Source organism: Cyanistes caeruleus, chromosome 2 (genome assembly GCF_971803275.1).
Source record: "Cyanistes caeruleus chromosome 2, bCyaCae1.hap1.1, whole genome shotgun sequence".
NCBI lineage: Eukaryota > Metazoa > Chordata > Aves > Passeriformes > Paridae > Cyanistes > Cyanistes caeruleus.
In genome coordinates this window covers 14,756,355-14,770,004 of record NC_141702.1, presented here as the reverse complement: position 1 = coordinate 14,770,004, position 13,650 = coordinate 14,756,355, and the positions used below count along the sequence as shown (strand labels likewise).

The 13,650-nt window shown below is 42.4% G+C and overlaps 1 protein-coding gene across 1 annotated transcript in view; it reads right to left on the bottom strand.

The window, feature by feature from the left end:
- The window catches only part of PDIA6 (protein disulfide isomerase family A member 6), a 15,455-nt gene extending 1,805 nt beyond the window's left edge, over nt 1-13,650 (bottom strand). Inside the window, exons 1-12 of the mRNA XM_086875870.1 lie at nt 13,527-13,650; nt 10,447-10,588; nt 9,552-9,609; nt 8,784-8,910; nt 8,187-8,293; nt 6,707-6,840; nt 6,178-6,292; nt 5,150-5,290; nt 3,907-3,991; nt 3,740-3,812; nt 2,575-2,733; nt 556-652 (exon numbers count right to left, since the gene is read on the bottom strand). Coding sequence (XP_086731996.1) covers nt 556-652; nt 2,575-2,733; nt 3,740-3,812; nt 3,907-3,991; nt 5,150-5,290; nt 6,178-6,292; nt 6,707-6,840; nt 8,187-8,293; nt 8,784-8,910; nt 9,552-9,609; nt 10,447-10,588; nt 13,527-13,650 — 1,362 coding nt within the window. The remainder of the gene's footprint in view (nt 1-555; nt 653-2,574; nt 2,734-3,739; nt 3,813-3,906; nt 3,992-5,149; nt 5,291-6,177; nt 6,293-6,706; nt 6,841-8,186; nt 8,294-8,783; nt 8,911-9,551; nt 9,610-10,446; nt 10,589-13,526) is intronic.

Sequence of the window (13,650 nt, the reverse complement as noted above, 5' to 3'; positions counted from 1 at the left end):
ACTAATCAAAATACTCCAGATGAAGGCTATACAAATAAACTATGTAAGAAAAATATACCATATTCCATGTTTTTATCTATCTGAAGTAGATCAAAGGACTGCAAAAACTGTAAAACTGTAAAAACTTTGGTTTACCTTAAGAAGGTAGACTTGGTCACCATGTTATTTATTACACAGGCTTTACCTGACAAGCTTTCTGGCATTAAGACCTTGATGGCAAGATCAGCATATTGCAGAACCCAAGTCTCCACAACACTGGGGTCTTGAATGTATGCACTACCACCTCCCTTAGTCAGCACTGGTAATACATTTCTGCCTCAAGGGATCCAGCTTTCAGATCACATCCTAACAGTTAGGCAGGAACATCTGGTCCACAATGTCAGATAATCAATGTAACATCTGGTCTGCTGGCAGGATTAAGATAACGGGAAACCATCAACACAACTTGCCATAATCTTGTAAGAACAAGAACTTTCACACTGACAGGTGTTAGTTATTCTATCCCATCACTGCTGAACACAGCAACTCCTCAACACTTAATGGAACACCTCTTACCTCACCATCTTTGCCATCCCAAGGTTCAACTGAATGAATTTTGGGGAAAGCTCCACCACCCACTGGTGCTGTAGATCCACGACCAACTGAGAGTTCCCTGAGGAAAAACATGTAAAGTTAAATTTAAGAAATTCCCCCAACCTCCATCCACCTGGAACAGAGCCTGCTTCAGATAAGGGGAATACAAGCTAAAGATTTCATCTCAGTAAGTAGATACAAACTGTCTGGTTGCAAAAACTTCAAGAAGCAGAAAATCACAAAGCCCTCTAAGCAACACTGAAAACTTATAACTGAATTCAAAGACATCTGAGATACACTATTTTATATTTCAGCAGTGTAAAAATCACAGATAAGTGCAGCCTCTTTAACAGTTTATCACTTAAGGCAACTCCAAGGGGAGCCTGTAAATCTTGTTCTGGAAGTCACCTGCAAATGTTACTTGCAATCACCAGCGATCTTCTTTAGTGCAGACAGCATCCCTGGGCTCCAAAGGGTACAAGGGTAACCAGCTTTGTTTGAGACACTCCATCCTGAACTTGCTAGTTAGGCTTGTCCAGTAAGCCCAGCAATAAAACCCTGAGGAGCTAATTCCTTTGCATATTTTGGAGGCAAATAAGAGTAAATTACTACTCCTCCTCAAGTGGAGGTCTCAGTTTTTATGCTCTTCACAGTACCAGTTTCCATATTTGCAGTCAACACTGCTGAGATTGCCTATTAGATTGCAGGAGCTGCCTACAGCAGCTGAGTGAATGGCCAGCCACACCAGCTGTGATTATACTGCTTTCTCTAAGCAACACAGCTGAGCTCGAGTGTCGGGGAGAGATTATTCTAGCAAGTAGAGCTGCATAAGACAATACCAAACCAATTACCTAATGCAATGTAAGCTGTTAAATTGGCTGCTGTGCCCTAGGAGCATCATCCAGCCTCACACAGGAGAGGCTTCATTAAGATGGACTTTATAGACTAAGAAAATTTTCCATGTCTGACAAAGGCAGGCACTTTCATGTGCATTAGTATAAACTATCTGGTATTTCTCTTCTTTCATCTGTATCCTGAATTTAACTTGATGCCCTAAGAATGTTCCTTTTTTTTGTCATTAAGAAGAAAGTCTGATCACTTTCACAGGTAAGAATATAGCACTAATTCAATTAATCCAGTAGGAACTGCATTCAATTAATGTGCTTCTTATGGCAAGGTGAGGAGATGCTGTTGTATTTGCATTTGCTGCCATTCTCCAAGGATAGACATGGAAATAACACTTCTATTGGAAGGTCTCAAGGGCTCTTGCATAACTTATGGCAGCTGGTACTTTATGTGGAAGCAGAGTTCCCACTTCACTTAGACCACACTAAAGTAACAGTTTAAGTTTAGCTGCTCTGTTTCAGTGCTGCTGCCACATTCTGTCATCCCCTCCTTTTCCTCTTCCATTCTCAGCACTGGCTCTTGCCCAGCTACACAAGAGGCAGTTTCACAGGACTTGTACTGAGCAGTGAGCTATTGACTTTTTGGATGGATTGTTTCAACTCTCCCAATCAATTTATCAAGTGCCAGGAGAATGGAAAGGTGGGAGGGCGAAGACAGGACCAAACTGAATACAAAAGATGAACAGTAACATATACAACCTCATGAACTTCAACAGTAACCATTAGAATTCCCAAACTGGGGATATTCCAATTACTAATGACTAGACAGAATGCACCATTTGAATTAAATGGAATTCATTAGTGAGTTATTTCTTAAGTTACCAGAGAATTTTTCAACATCAAAGTCCACTTCTCTTTTCAAATATTGTACTATAACTACCTATCTAAAGCTAAATGGCCAACTTAATTCTGCACACCACAAAGGTAATAACTACTTTACTGCAATCCCCATTGAAACCATTCCCTTACTCCACTGGATTCTTATCTTAATTCTCTTAATTGTGCAAGTCTTGTCTGATGTAGGAGAGTCTGCTTGTGGTCTAAAGAGTTATTGCCCCAGATACAGAAAGACTTAAGTCACTTAAAGATTTCATACCTGAGAAACTCATTAATCCCTTGCTCACTGAACGATCCTTTCAGAAGGGCAAATTTCATCTTCCGAGCATTAACAGCTGCCATTGCTGGATACCCAAAGCCTCCAATCCCCAGAGAACTCTCAAGATCTGACTGAGCACCTGCTTCTGTCCACAGCCACCTTGAGGAAAAGATGAAATAGAAAATTAATAATGAGGATAGGCACTACAATAATTTTCAAATCACATATCCTGCAACCTTGCAGAGTTCAAGTGAGGCTTTGTATTGCCCTTGACACTTTCAAAATCAGCAGGGAAAAGGAGAGTCCTGATCTTGAACCTTGCAATAGAAGAAAGCCCCCTCTCAGCAGCACCTCTAAGGCCACAAAAAGCACCCACACAGCCACCAAAAGCTGGGTAAGAACAGCCGCTAAGCACAGTGCAGGGGAAGAACTATGTTAGAAACCTGAACACACTGCTACACTTAGCCAGTATTAAGGAGAAGGTTTAAAAGTTCTCAAGTCACACATCTAATGATTACAAAGTCCTGGCCAAATATCACTATGGAGGATTTCTAGCTAAGGACACTCAGTTCCTCTCATCTTAGCAAGTCCCCTGAGGAACTCTGGAATAAGCCAATCTCAGCATTTTCCCCCTGGCTTTCATGCAATTTTGCTCCTCTTCACAGCAGTCAGTGCGACAGGAACAGCTTTCACTTTCCTAAGAAGTCCCAGAGATCCTAACCAGCACCTGAGAGAAGGAGGAGTAAAGGCATAGCCTGCTGGTCTGTTTCTAGAGCATGAAACATGTTAATAAACTGCAATTTACTTGGGTTTTTTGCGAATTCAACAGTCACACTGGCAGACTCACCAACCCATGAAAGATGGTAAAAGAAACCTCCCTAAAATACTTCAGTGCTCAGGACAAGAATAAGAGATGCTTAATTTCATTAATGCCTAGGTATCACTTGTAAATGCAGAATTTGAGAGGTGGATGAAAATAAAAAAAAAAGGCCATTTTAAAGTCACAATATTCCCTTCTCTAGTAATTAGTGGAATACCAAGATATGCTACCCTGAACAAGGAACAACTCTTTCTGTTGCCAAACAGGTATCATACAAATTTTATCCCATTGTCCCCAGAAATGCTCACATCTCTTCCAAGATTACCAGTGGACAGTAACACTTACCCCCACATTTTCTTTTTGTATTTTTCAGCCATTTTTAACATGACATCCAGGTAAGAATTTCTCCCTGAAGCTCCTGTTCATTAAACAGAATTGGACAAATTAAAAAACACAACTACATGCTTTAAGTGACAAATTCAACAGAAGTCAGTTTGCTTGTATGTGTGTACCTGTGTCAAGAATATGAGGCAGGACAGAAATGATGCAGAGCTGATGAGCATCACAGGTACTCTTCAGAACATCCTCACTAATTATCTAGAAGAAAGCAGTAGAAAGTCAGTGAGAATAAGACCTGGTTCTTCAGTTGTGACAGTACTTCCCTCCAACAGCCTAATAACACCATCCTGCAAGGTAGTAAGCATTGAAACAACTTGATACAAAAGCTTACAAGTCTCTTCTACTTCACCAGTCCCCCAGTACAAGAGTAATTTACAGAGTTCACAAGATGATCTATTGAGAGTTGCAGCAACAGGAAACTATGCAGTAGCAAATAAGGCCTATAGAAGGCACGGCCAGATGTCACCTCTTGCTCAAAATCACTGTTCTTGCCCAAGGCTGGAAAAAGCAGCCCCAAGCCCATGCAAATGCCTGCAAGCACAATGAAAGCCAGCAGAGGCAACCTTTGCTATGGATGAGGATGTTCAAGCAACAGTAACAGCAACACTGGTTTTGTGGGATCTGTCTCAAAAACGGATTCATCAGTGGTCTCCAACCTTTGATTGTGCATCCCACCAGTAAATAAATTTATAAGCATGCAGCCTCTGATATAATCAATTATATTATAAATATTATATTATATTATATTTAACATGTATTGCTGTATTAATATTAGAAAGCATAGAAGGATAAGAAAGATGAAATAAGCACCATAAAAAGTATTTTTATGTTTATTAATAGTACAGATTTTTTTTTTTTTCCTTCCTGTATCCCAATAGACTGTCTTGCATGCACCTCACTTTGGAGACAAGTGATCACCATTTCAAATCCACCAATAGCAAGCTGAAAAAAGAAGTCACCTGACAGAGGGTGGAGTTTTTTGGACAACAAGCAAAACTCATCTCCTAATGGAAAGCTTGCAAATGACAAGGCCCTGCCCTTTTATTGTAAGAAAAGAGATGGGGCACAGAACTCAACTTTCTCACTCATTCCGCAGGAGCAGATTCAGATACCCTGGCACCATCCTGTCAGTGCCTTCACTGTATCAAATTTGATCATCTTCCAGAAAACAACAAATTGATTATAGAAATGAACATTCAGCTTTTTGCTATTGAAAGCTTGTCATCCTTTACTTTCTGGGACGAAATAGCACAGAAGCACCACACTTAGGCAGTTTTATTTACAGTTCATATAGACATAAAAACTGCTGCCAAGAGTATGATGCAAAAGCAGTTTGAGAAAATGATGCATAGGTACCTCCAGGAGCTCAGGTGGTGGTGCATTATCAGAAAACAGATCCAGAGCACGAGCAATGATATCAGATCTAGTTCTCCCACCATCATAATCAACAGGGTCTTCTCCTTTCTGGAAGATTTTAATGGTGGGAAATCCACGAATCTGCAAGACAAATTTAAACCATCAGCTCCTGATATTTATGGTGGAAAATATTTGATGTCCTCTATCCTAAGAGCAAGGGAGGAGATTCAACATCTTCGTGTCTCACATGTTCTGACTCAACTTGAATTTTGTAGCTTCCTACCTTTGCAACAATTCAAAACAAGGTTAACGTACACTAAAATGCTGCTTTGGGCTTTTGGCCTGATGAACCAGCTTTGGTTTCATCTTAATTTAGATGCACCAAGCACTTCAGGTTTAAGCACCTGAAGACTATCTTTACCTCTGACATTTATTAAACATTAATTTCCTGATTTGTCTGGGGGTGGAAAACACTGGCCAGACACGGCAGCAAGAGGACCGTAGCTCCTTTGGCTACACTTCCTCTAAGTCTTGCTCAGTGTTCCCTCTACATTGTCAGCCATGTGCACTTAGAGGGAAACTATGCAGCACACTGTAAGCTATGTGGACTGTCCTAAAAATTCAAGAGTATCCACTCTCTTTTGGTGAGAAACACACCTGATCTGGGCAGCTGATATTGTCAGAGTGATCTCTGATAACTGGGATCACTCCAAGTGTTCCAGAGATGCCCAACTAGCCTACAGTCTCAAGAAAGAGACCTCTCACTCCAGACAATAAAGGTATACAAGAAATTATGGAAATAGTCTTTCTTCTCAGCAACATCCAGAGTAATTCTTTTCCTCTTTCTCCATTTATGTTGTTACTGACATTCATTAATTATTTGTGGTAAATAAATTGAATGTATCACTTTTTTTTAGCACAAAACATTTAAATCCTACCAGATTGAGGAACAGTTCAGTAAGGATTGAAGAGAAATCTGACTTGGAAGAGATGGAAAGGAAATTTTAACCACTGCAGAGCACACTCACCCCATATCGGCTTGCCAGCACCTGATTGACTGTTGCATCTACTGCAGCCAGCTTTACTTTTCCTTTTGTTTGTTCCTTCACCTCAGTGGCAGCAGCTGCCCATTCTGGCTCCAGGCTGAAAAACAGAGAGTATAAGTGCCCTAAGCTCTCTCAGAGCTAACAAAAGCATACCACACTTCAACATTATGTAGCATGTTTTACTCAAGAAAAAGTCTCATGCTGAGAATGCTGACAGCTAAGAGGGTTATCCAAACAAGACTGATGTCCTTCATCTGAAGGAATGAAAAGTTTTATATTATTCACAGAACTTATTTCTACTAATAACTGGGAATTTCACTGATAAGGAGGAGTGCAGCCAGAGCAGCACTAAGGAGCCCTGAGCAGAAACCCACAAGTTTTTGTTAGATCATCTTACAAAAAAACTCACTTTTGGTATACTAGAGATGCAAGGTCTCTTTTAGGGGATTAAAGGTATTACACAAAACAGGCAATAACAGGAACTATATTGTTAAAGTAAAACCTCATTTACTTTTTGCAGTGCCCACACCATGGGGCATAGAACTCCACCATCCACACATCGTCACTATTTATGACATTCTTATCAAAGCTGTCATCAGTCAGCTCAATCACATCCTTCTTATCTCCACCTCCACTCTCCCGGCTCTGTAAGAAACAAACAGATGCTCACGTAAGAAGTAACCAAAACTGGTCTCCCACACAGGCCAACTCCCATGTGTGTCACATTGAACCAAATGATCTTTATTTGAGCAAGATACAAAACAGGCAATGTTAGGTCATACAACTTTCCCTTTTTAAATCTGACAGTACACACAGCCTACTCCCCACAGTATTTTCAAGACACAGCAAATGAACCCTCTCTTGAAAGAAGAGAAATTGGGACAAACTAACTACCAAGATGTGGGAACACTTTTTCAGTTCCTCATGCACTAATCTGAACAAAGTGCTCCTCCCCACCATCTGGAATCAAGTCCTGGTTTCAAGGTAAAACAAATATGTGGTGTGCAATACACACAACAGGGTACAGTCCAGGTCTTCTATGTGGCCACCCTGAGGATGTCAGACTGTACTTGCACCACGACTCAGAAACAGTAGTAGGAGTTGGAAGCTTTTCAGTCTACCATCAGGGAGAAATCTGGCAAGCCAACTTCAGAAAAACACTACCAAATTAAAGAATCTTAATCTGTCTAATTTAGATTAGACAAATGGTACCTGAATCACCTGGAGAATGGGGCTAACAGAACCCCAAAGTTCAAAGGGAGATGCATCTGGAGAGTAACAGTCCCATACACCAGTATACACTGAGAACTGACTAGCTGGAAAGCAACTTTTCAAAGAGGAACATAAGTGTCCTGGTGGACAAGCTGAACGTGAGTCATCACTGCAATCCTGTGGCAAAAGTAGTCAACAGCCTCCTAAGCTGCACTAGGCAGAGTTGCCAGAAGGTGTGTAATGAGAAAGTATTTTCTTCTGCTCAGCACAATGTGGAGTGCTGGATCTAGGCTCCCCTATAGAATAGGCATGCACACACTGGAGCAAGTCCAGCCAACAGTACTGATTAAGGGCTTTGAGCATCTGACACGTGATGAGAGAGTACTGGAGAGTAAAGAAAACAAAGTCAGGTTCTTCACTGCAACAAGAAAAAGAAGTGACAAAATTGAAACACAAGAAATACCATTCTATTATTCTATAACCTATAACATAAGAGGAAAGATTTCTACTGTGAACATGGTCAAACACTGGAACAGGTTGCCTGGAGAATGCAGTCTGTTTGGAGTCTCAGTTCTTGGAGATACAACTTTAAGGGACACAGCCCTGAGCAATCTGCTCCAGCTGGCCCTGCACTGGGCAGGGCACCTGGACTAGATAAAACTCCAGACATCCCTTCCAATTCTGTGACTGAGTTGGTGTCTCCTTCAACAGTTGGGAGCTTTGATCTCCCATACAAGGCAGTCTCCATCTGAAAAACAAACTCATATTCCCTCAAATACCTGCTTTCCAGAATTGTATCCTCCACTTCTGCCACTTAGACGTTCTTTCACCAGGGACCGAAGAGCACTTAGAGCAGCATCAACAATAGCGTCACTTGTCCTCCCACCTGCAGTGCAGCAAAATAAGTGATCAAACCATCAAAAGGCCAAGTTTAAGGTATGCTCCTAACTTAATTACAAACTTAATCCTCCCTCATCCTAATGATCTTTCAGGAAAAGCAGGACCGGGCTATGAGTGATACAGTATTAGTGGTGGGACATCTGACTTAAGCAGCAAGACTGACTTCACTACACCTTTTCATTACCTGGCTTTTCTGACGAGGAGTGACTATAGCAAGTTTCAAATAAACAGGAAGAAAGGAATAATTCCTTGAAACTCCCTATCAGGCTCCAACAACTATGACCTGCAGGTGGGACTGCTAGACAATGCTAAGACATACACAATTTGGTCAAACCACTCCCACGCATCTGTCTCTCCATTACTACAGTCAATAGACAGGAAGGAAAAACCACATAACACAGCATTAACAGCTACCATGATTATTGCATTCAGTGAAGTTTTTAGGCATGCAACATCTAAAAATTCATTGCATTTACCCTGATAATCCTCTGCTTTGTTTTTGTTGGCTCCAAATATCTTGATAGTTGGAAATCCTCTGACTCCATACTGTCCACCCAAGGACTGATGTTTATCTGCATCCACTGCACCCACTTTCACTACACCCTACCAAAAAAAACCCAAAAAATTACATCCAAGACTTCTACAGCAATTTAAGACCTTTTGTACTCTATGCTGGGGGCATAAGGGAAGGGGGAAGAGAGAGGGGAAGTTACTAGGACTACAATAGAACAGAGGTGCTTTACCCCACAAGCATTAGGCTACAGAACACTATAAATGTCCACTTCTTTCTTCAGCATGACAAAATAAATTTTGAATTCTTTGGGATATTATTTAGCTGGGTTTTTTGGTTTGGTTTTCTAAGGAGAATATATATATTTTACATAGGCAAGAGTTTAGCTAATCACAACATGACTAATTTTTCTGTAAGTAAAAAAAAATAGTCAACACCAATGGCTTACAAAGCTCTTTTCATTCCTAGAGAATAGTAATGGGAATTCACAGGGACAGAACAGACTTTCTTCCTCTACAATTCAATGGCTTCTTTTAAAAATAATACAACAAACCAAACCAAACAAAAATACTGAGTTATCAAGTGCCTGAATAACACTTTTCTGGCTGGACAAATATGATTAAAGTGATAATGGTTGTAAGGACCAAACCCCTCCACATTCCCAATCCAGATGTCAAAAAGCCAAACTCTCTTTAATCCACTTCCACAAGCACATTTGAAAAGCTAAACTTACTTTTAAAGCTGTTGCTGCTTTCTTCCACTCAGGGGTTAACCTTTGACAATGACCACACCTTTTGGGGAAAAAATAAAAAACAAGCAATAAAAAATGGCAAATGTCATTCAGATCTTACAACTATTTCACAGTCACAGCAAACTGTGGGAGACTGAGGATTTACTCATTAAGAAGAAAAGAGCCTGTGCCACAAGATCATACCATCTCTCAGGCTTCTGAAGAACAACCTCCACATTATATAGACTGCAGCAACATTGGAAGAGGCACACCAAGGCTCCCCCTAAACCTCTTAATCCAGACAGACTCAAGCTGTGGCAACAAAAGGCCACTTTTTCCAGAGTGTGGAGCTTCAGATGGCAATATCACAGAGGATTTGTACAAAGATAGAATATCTGTATCACCAGAATTTAAATGGAATAGATTCCACACTCTGGACCTGAGCAGAACAGGAGACAAAGGATGCTAAATTAAGGCACACAAAGCCATTATTATTTTCCAATGGAAATTGGAAATTTTACGTGTGAATTCAGATCTGTGCTTTCACATCAGAATTAGGCTCAGAAACACAGAAGTGGGGGACTTTCTCACTTACCTATTGAACTTTAGCCATTTTTAACACTAATTTAACCAGAAAAAATCAAGTAGAAAAATGTCATAGGTTTTGCTACCAGGCTCCATTTGGCAATTTGAAATGCCAAGTCCTGCCTCTTTTCCTCATGAAAATATTTAAAGCAGGAATCCCAAGTACAGCTATTTTGCTAGTCATGAGGCCATCAATAACTGTGCTGCCAACAACTGAATGAAACCTTGAGCAGATCAGCAGCAGATTCCAGTGCCCTCATCTGTGCTGCTCCTCTGTCATAAGATCAAGCAGGTACACAGCTGCAGTTCTTACCATGGGGCATAGAACTCCACGAGCCACAGGCTTTCGCTCTGAATGACCTCCTTGTTGAAGTTAGTTGGTGTGAGCTCTATCACATCATCACTGGCTGAATATAAACCATTAACTGCCAGGAAAAATGTGCAGCTCACTGTGCCTACAAGGAAAAGAAAAGACATCAGCAGTCCCGTTGAACATTTACGTCTCTCCTGTTGCCATGGCTAAATCATTTCCCCACTCTTTGCAAATCAGCAGTGGTGGGAAGGGATTCCAGTTAGACCACATCAAAAAGGAAATTAACGCAAGATATATGCTCTCCCTCCTCACTTCAAACATGATTTCATAGGATCATGTAAAATAGGGCTTGTGCCTAACGATACCTGGAGTTACACCACTCCTGCTATGGCTCTCCAGAGAGACTTGTGTCAAAGCCCCTACCCTAACTCCTGCTGGTGAACTACACCACCAGAACTTCTGCAGGGATCCCCAGTATCAGATATGCTTTCTTTCAGTTCTTAGAAACTTCTAAGCTAGTTGTTCAAACCGCTTGCACAGCAGGCACTCAAACACACCTTTTATAGGACCACATCACACAGGACTATCCCAACTAGGCTTGGCACAGTTACACTGACTTTAGGACCAGCACTTGATGCCATAGTAGCTCATTCTTGCTCATGAGGATCTTAGTCTACCACTGACTTATGTCTTTAAGAAAAGACTGGAGAACAACAGCTAAATCTCTCTGATTAACAATTCAAGGACCCTGAGAATGCTAAAGAAATAACATTAAAAGACAGAAGGAAATTGCTTTCTCTTATGGCTTTGTACTTCTGATAATTTCTGGAACTTATTATTTCTCGAGACTTTGTACATAAAACCTCATCATCCTTCCTTCTACCTAGTCAGGGAGATTGAGAGATGACAAGCATTTCTGTAACAAAATCTACCCTGCAAAAGACTTTTCTTAATCCACTAAAGACTGGAGGGAGTAAGAGCTCAGACACCCAAGTAAGAACCAGACATAAAAAAGCTTTGCTGCAAGTGGATAATAATTTGAATGGGAAGCTGCACATTCTTTCTCAAGACTCAACATGAGAGAAAAACAGGTCAATGATGCAGAAACTCTACAGCACATCCTATACAGACTATACAGCATCACCTACACTTTATCAGTCCCACATAGTAAAAGCCAGTTTCATTACCCCTATTTTGCAGGAGAGTGAGGCTGACAGAAGTAACCTCTTCCAGGTTACTCAAGCAGAGATCAGGACTAAATTGGCACACTATAAACCAGTGCCCCTCTCTGCTGCACCACTACAATCCTAATGGTTTCTTCTAGCAAAAGGACCCAACCCTTTTCTTCTGGGGTGATCAAAATCGGTTTCCACCACCAGCTGTATGTGTTAGACTGGCTCTGTCTCTTCATTACACCCATACACAAGCAGCACTTTGTCAGCATTGATCAACTGACTTCCAAGGCGATCTGAGGCTGTCACAGCTTGTTACATTGCCCTAGCAGTAGCAGATGCTGATGGAGTAGAGTAAGAAAATAAGAATGTAAAACCTCCTTGAATGCTATAGTCATGCTCAAGAGAAAAAAACCTCTAGAGAGAATGAGACCATTAAATTGAAATCAGTATATTCTTGCTTCACCTTTTAGGTGATCTCTGGCAGAATACATTCAGAAGACAGAGTCCACTCAGCCACTTCTGTCCCTTGAAAGACAGAAGTTCTAGCTTATGTAAATACATCTGCTAAAGAGAACTCACAAAAGAAAGTACATGGTGAAATTCACCTAGTCCCCCATCACTGCATTTTTTTAAAACTATGAGGCATGAATTAATGGCATAACTTTCCTTTGTATAGTAAAACAGTCAAGGTTTAATTCAACTTCAGCAAAGAAAAGGATCATTTTCCTACAAGCATCAAGTCAGATAAATGCAAATCTACCCCTGTTATTAAGGAAAAAAATAGATAACCTGATTTCAAAAGTTGTTTTCGAATGTAAGCAAATCACACAGAAGCATCAATAAACCAGCTAAGGCAGCTCCATATTGGTATTACTAGTGCTAACTGAACCGCAGAGTTGCAAGTCGGGAGATCCATTGAAAAAAAAAGCTTTTGTCACGGGATGATGACGATTCTGTGGATTTCCTCCTACAGTTACCCCCTCCTGCAGCAGTGCTCGCTGTGCCGAGGCCCACACATCCCCGCACACGTGCAGATTCACAGCCTGGGGCAGAGCTCCCGGCACCTTCGGCGTGTCCAGGAATCGTCTACTGATTCCTGCGGCACACAAGAGGCAGTAGCAGGGGCAGTGGAACACCAGCCCCCCTCGGAACCCTCCGTTTGATCTCGGTCACTGCTCTCTTGCTGCCCTCAAAGCACCAGATCGCAAGGCAGGGCAGCCAGGCACCCACAACACCGCCGCTCACTCAAATCACCCGAACCAAAGAAGGTCTTTGATTAGGGTGAGAGATAACCATTTTTTTTTTTCCTGTTTTTTTTTTTTTTTTTTTTTTTCTGCTGGAATCTTTAAGATCTCTCTACGTGTGCTTCGCTAACCCACCGAGCAGCCCCCGCCCCCGCGGCACAGACCGGCCACAGCCGGACCGCGACTGCGAGCGCTGCCCCCACAGAATCAGTGGCGTTGGGAAAGCCCTCTGAGATGAAGTCCAGCCCATACCCGATCACCACCCCTCTGTCAAACAGACCATGGCACTGAGTGTTGCCTCCAGTCTTTCCTTAAACACTTTCAGGGACGGTGACTGCACCACCACCCCAGGCAGCCCGGTCTAACAGCTAATCACCCTATGTGTGAGGAAATTAGTTCTAATGTCCAATCTAAATCTCCCGTGGCGCAGCTTAAGACTATATCTTCTAGTCCTAGTGCCTGGGAGAAGAGGCTGATCCCCACCTGGCTACAACCTCCTTTCAGGAGGCGCTCCGCCCGCCGGCCCGTAGAGCGGCCGCACGGCCCCAGGCCCCGCTCCCTCCCGCCGCGACGGGGCCCGCAAAGCCGGGGAAAGGGAAGTCACGTCCCACCGTGTCCCGCTACCCCCTCAGGCCGCCCCCCGGGCCCCCACGGCTCCTACCCCACCACAGCCGGGCCGCGCCGCGCACCCCCATGGCTGCCCCGCTCCCTCGACTGCCGCCGCCGCCGCGGCCTGCGCGCCCCGCCCCGCCTGCGCCACGCGCCCCGCCGTGGCCGCCGCGCAT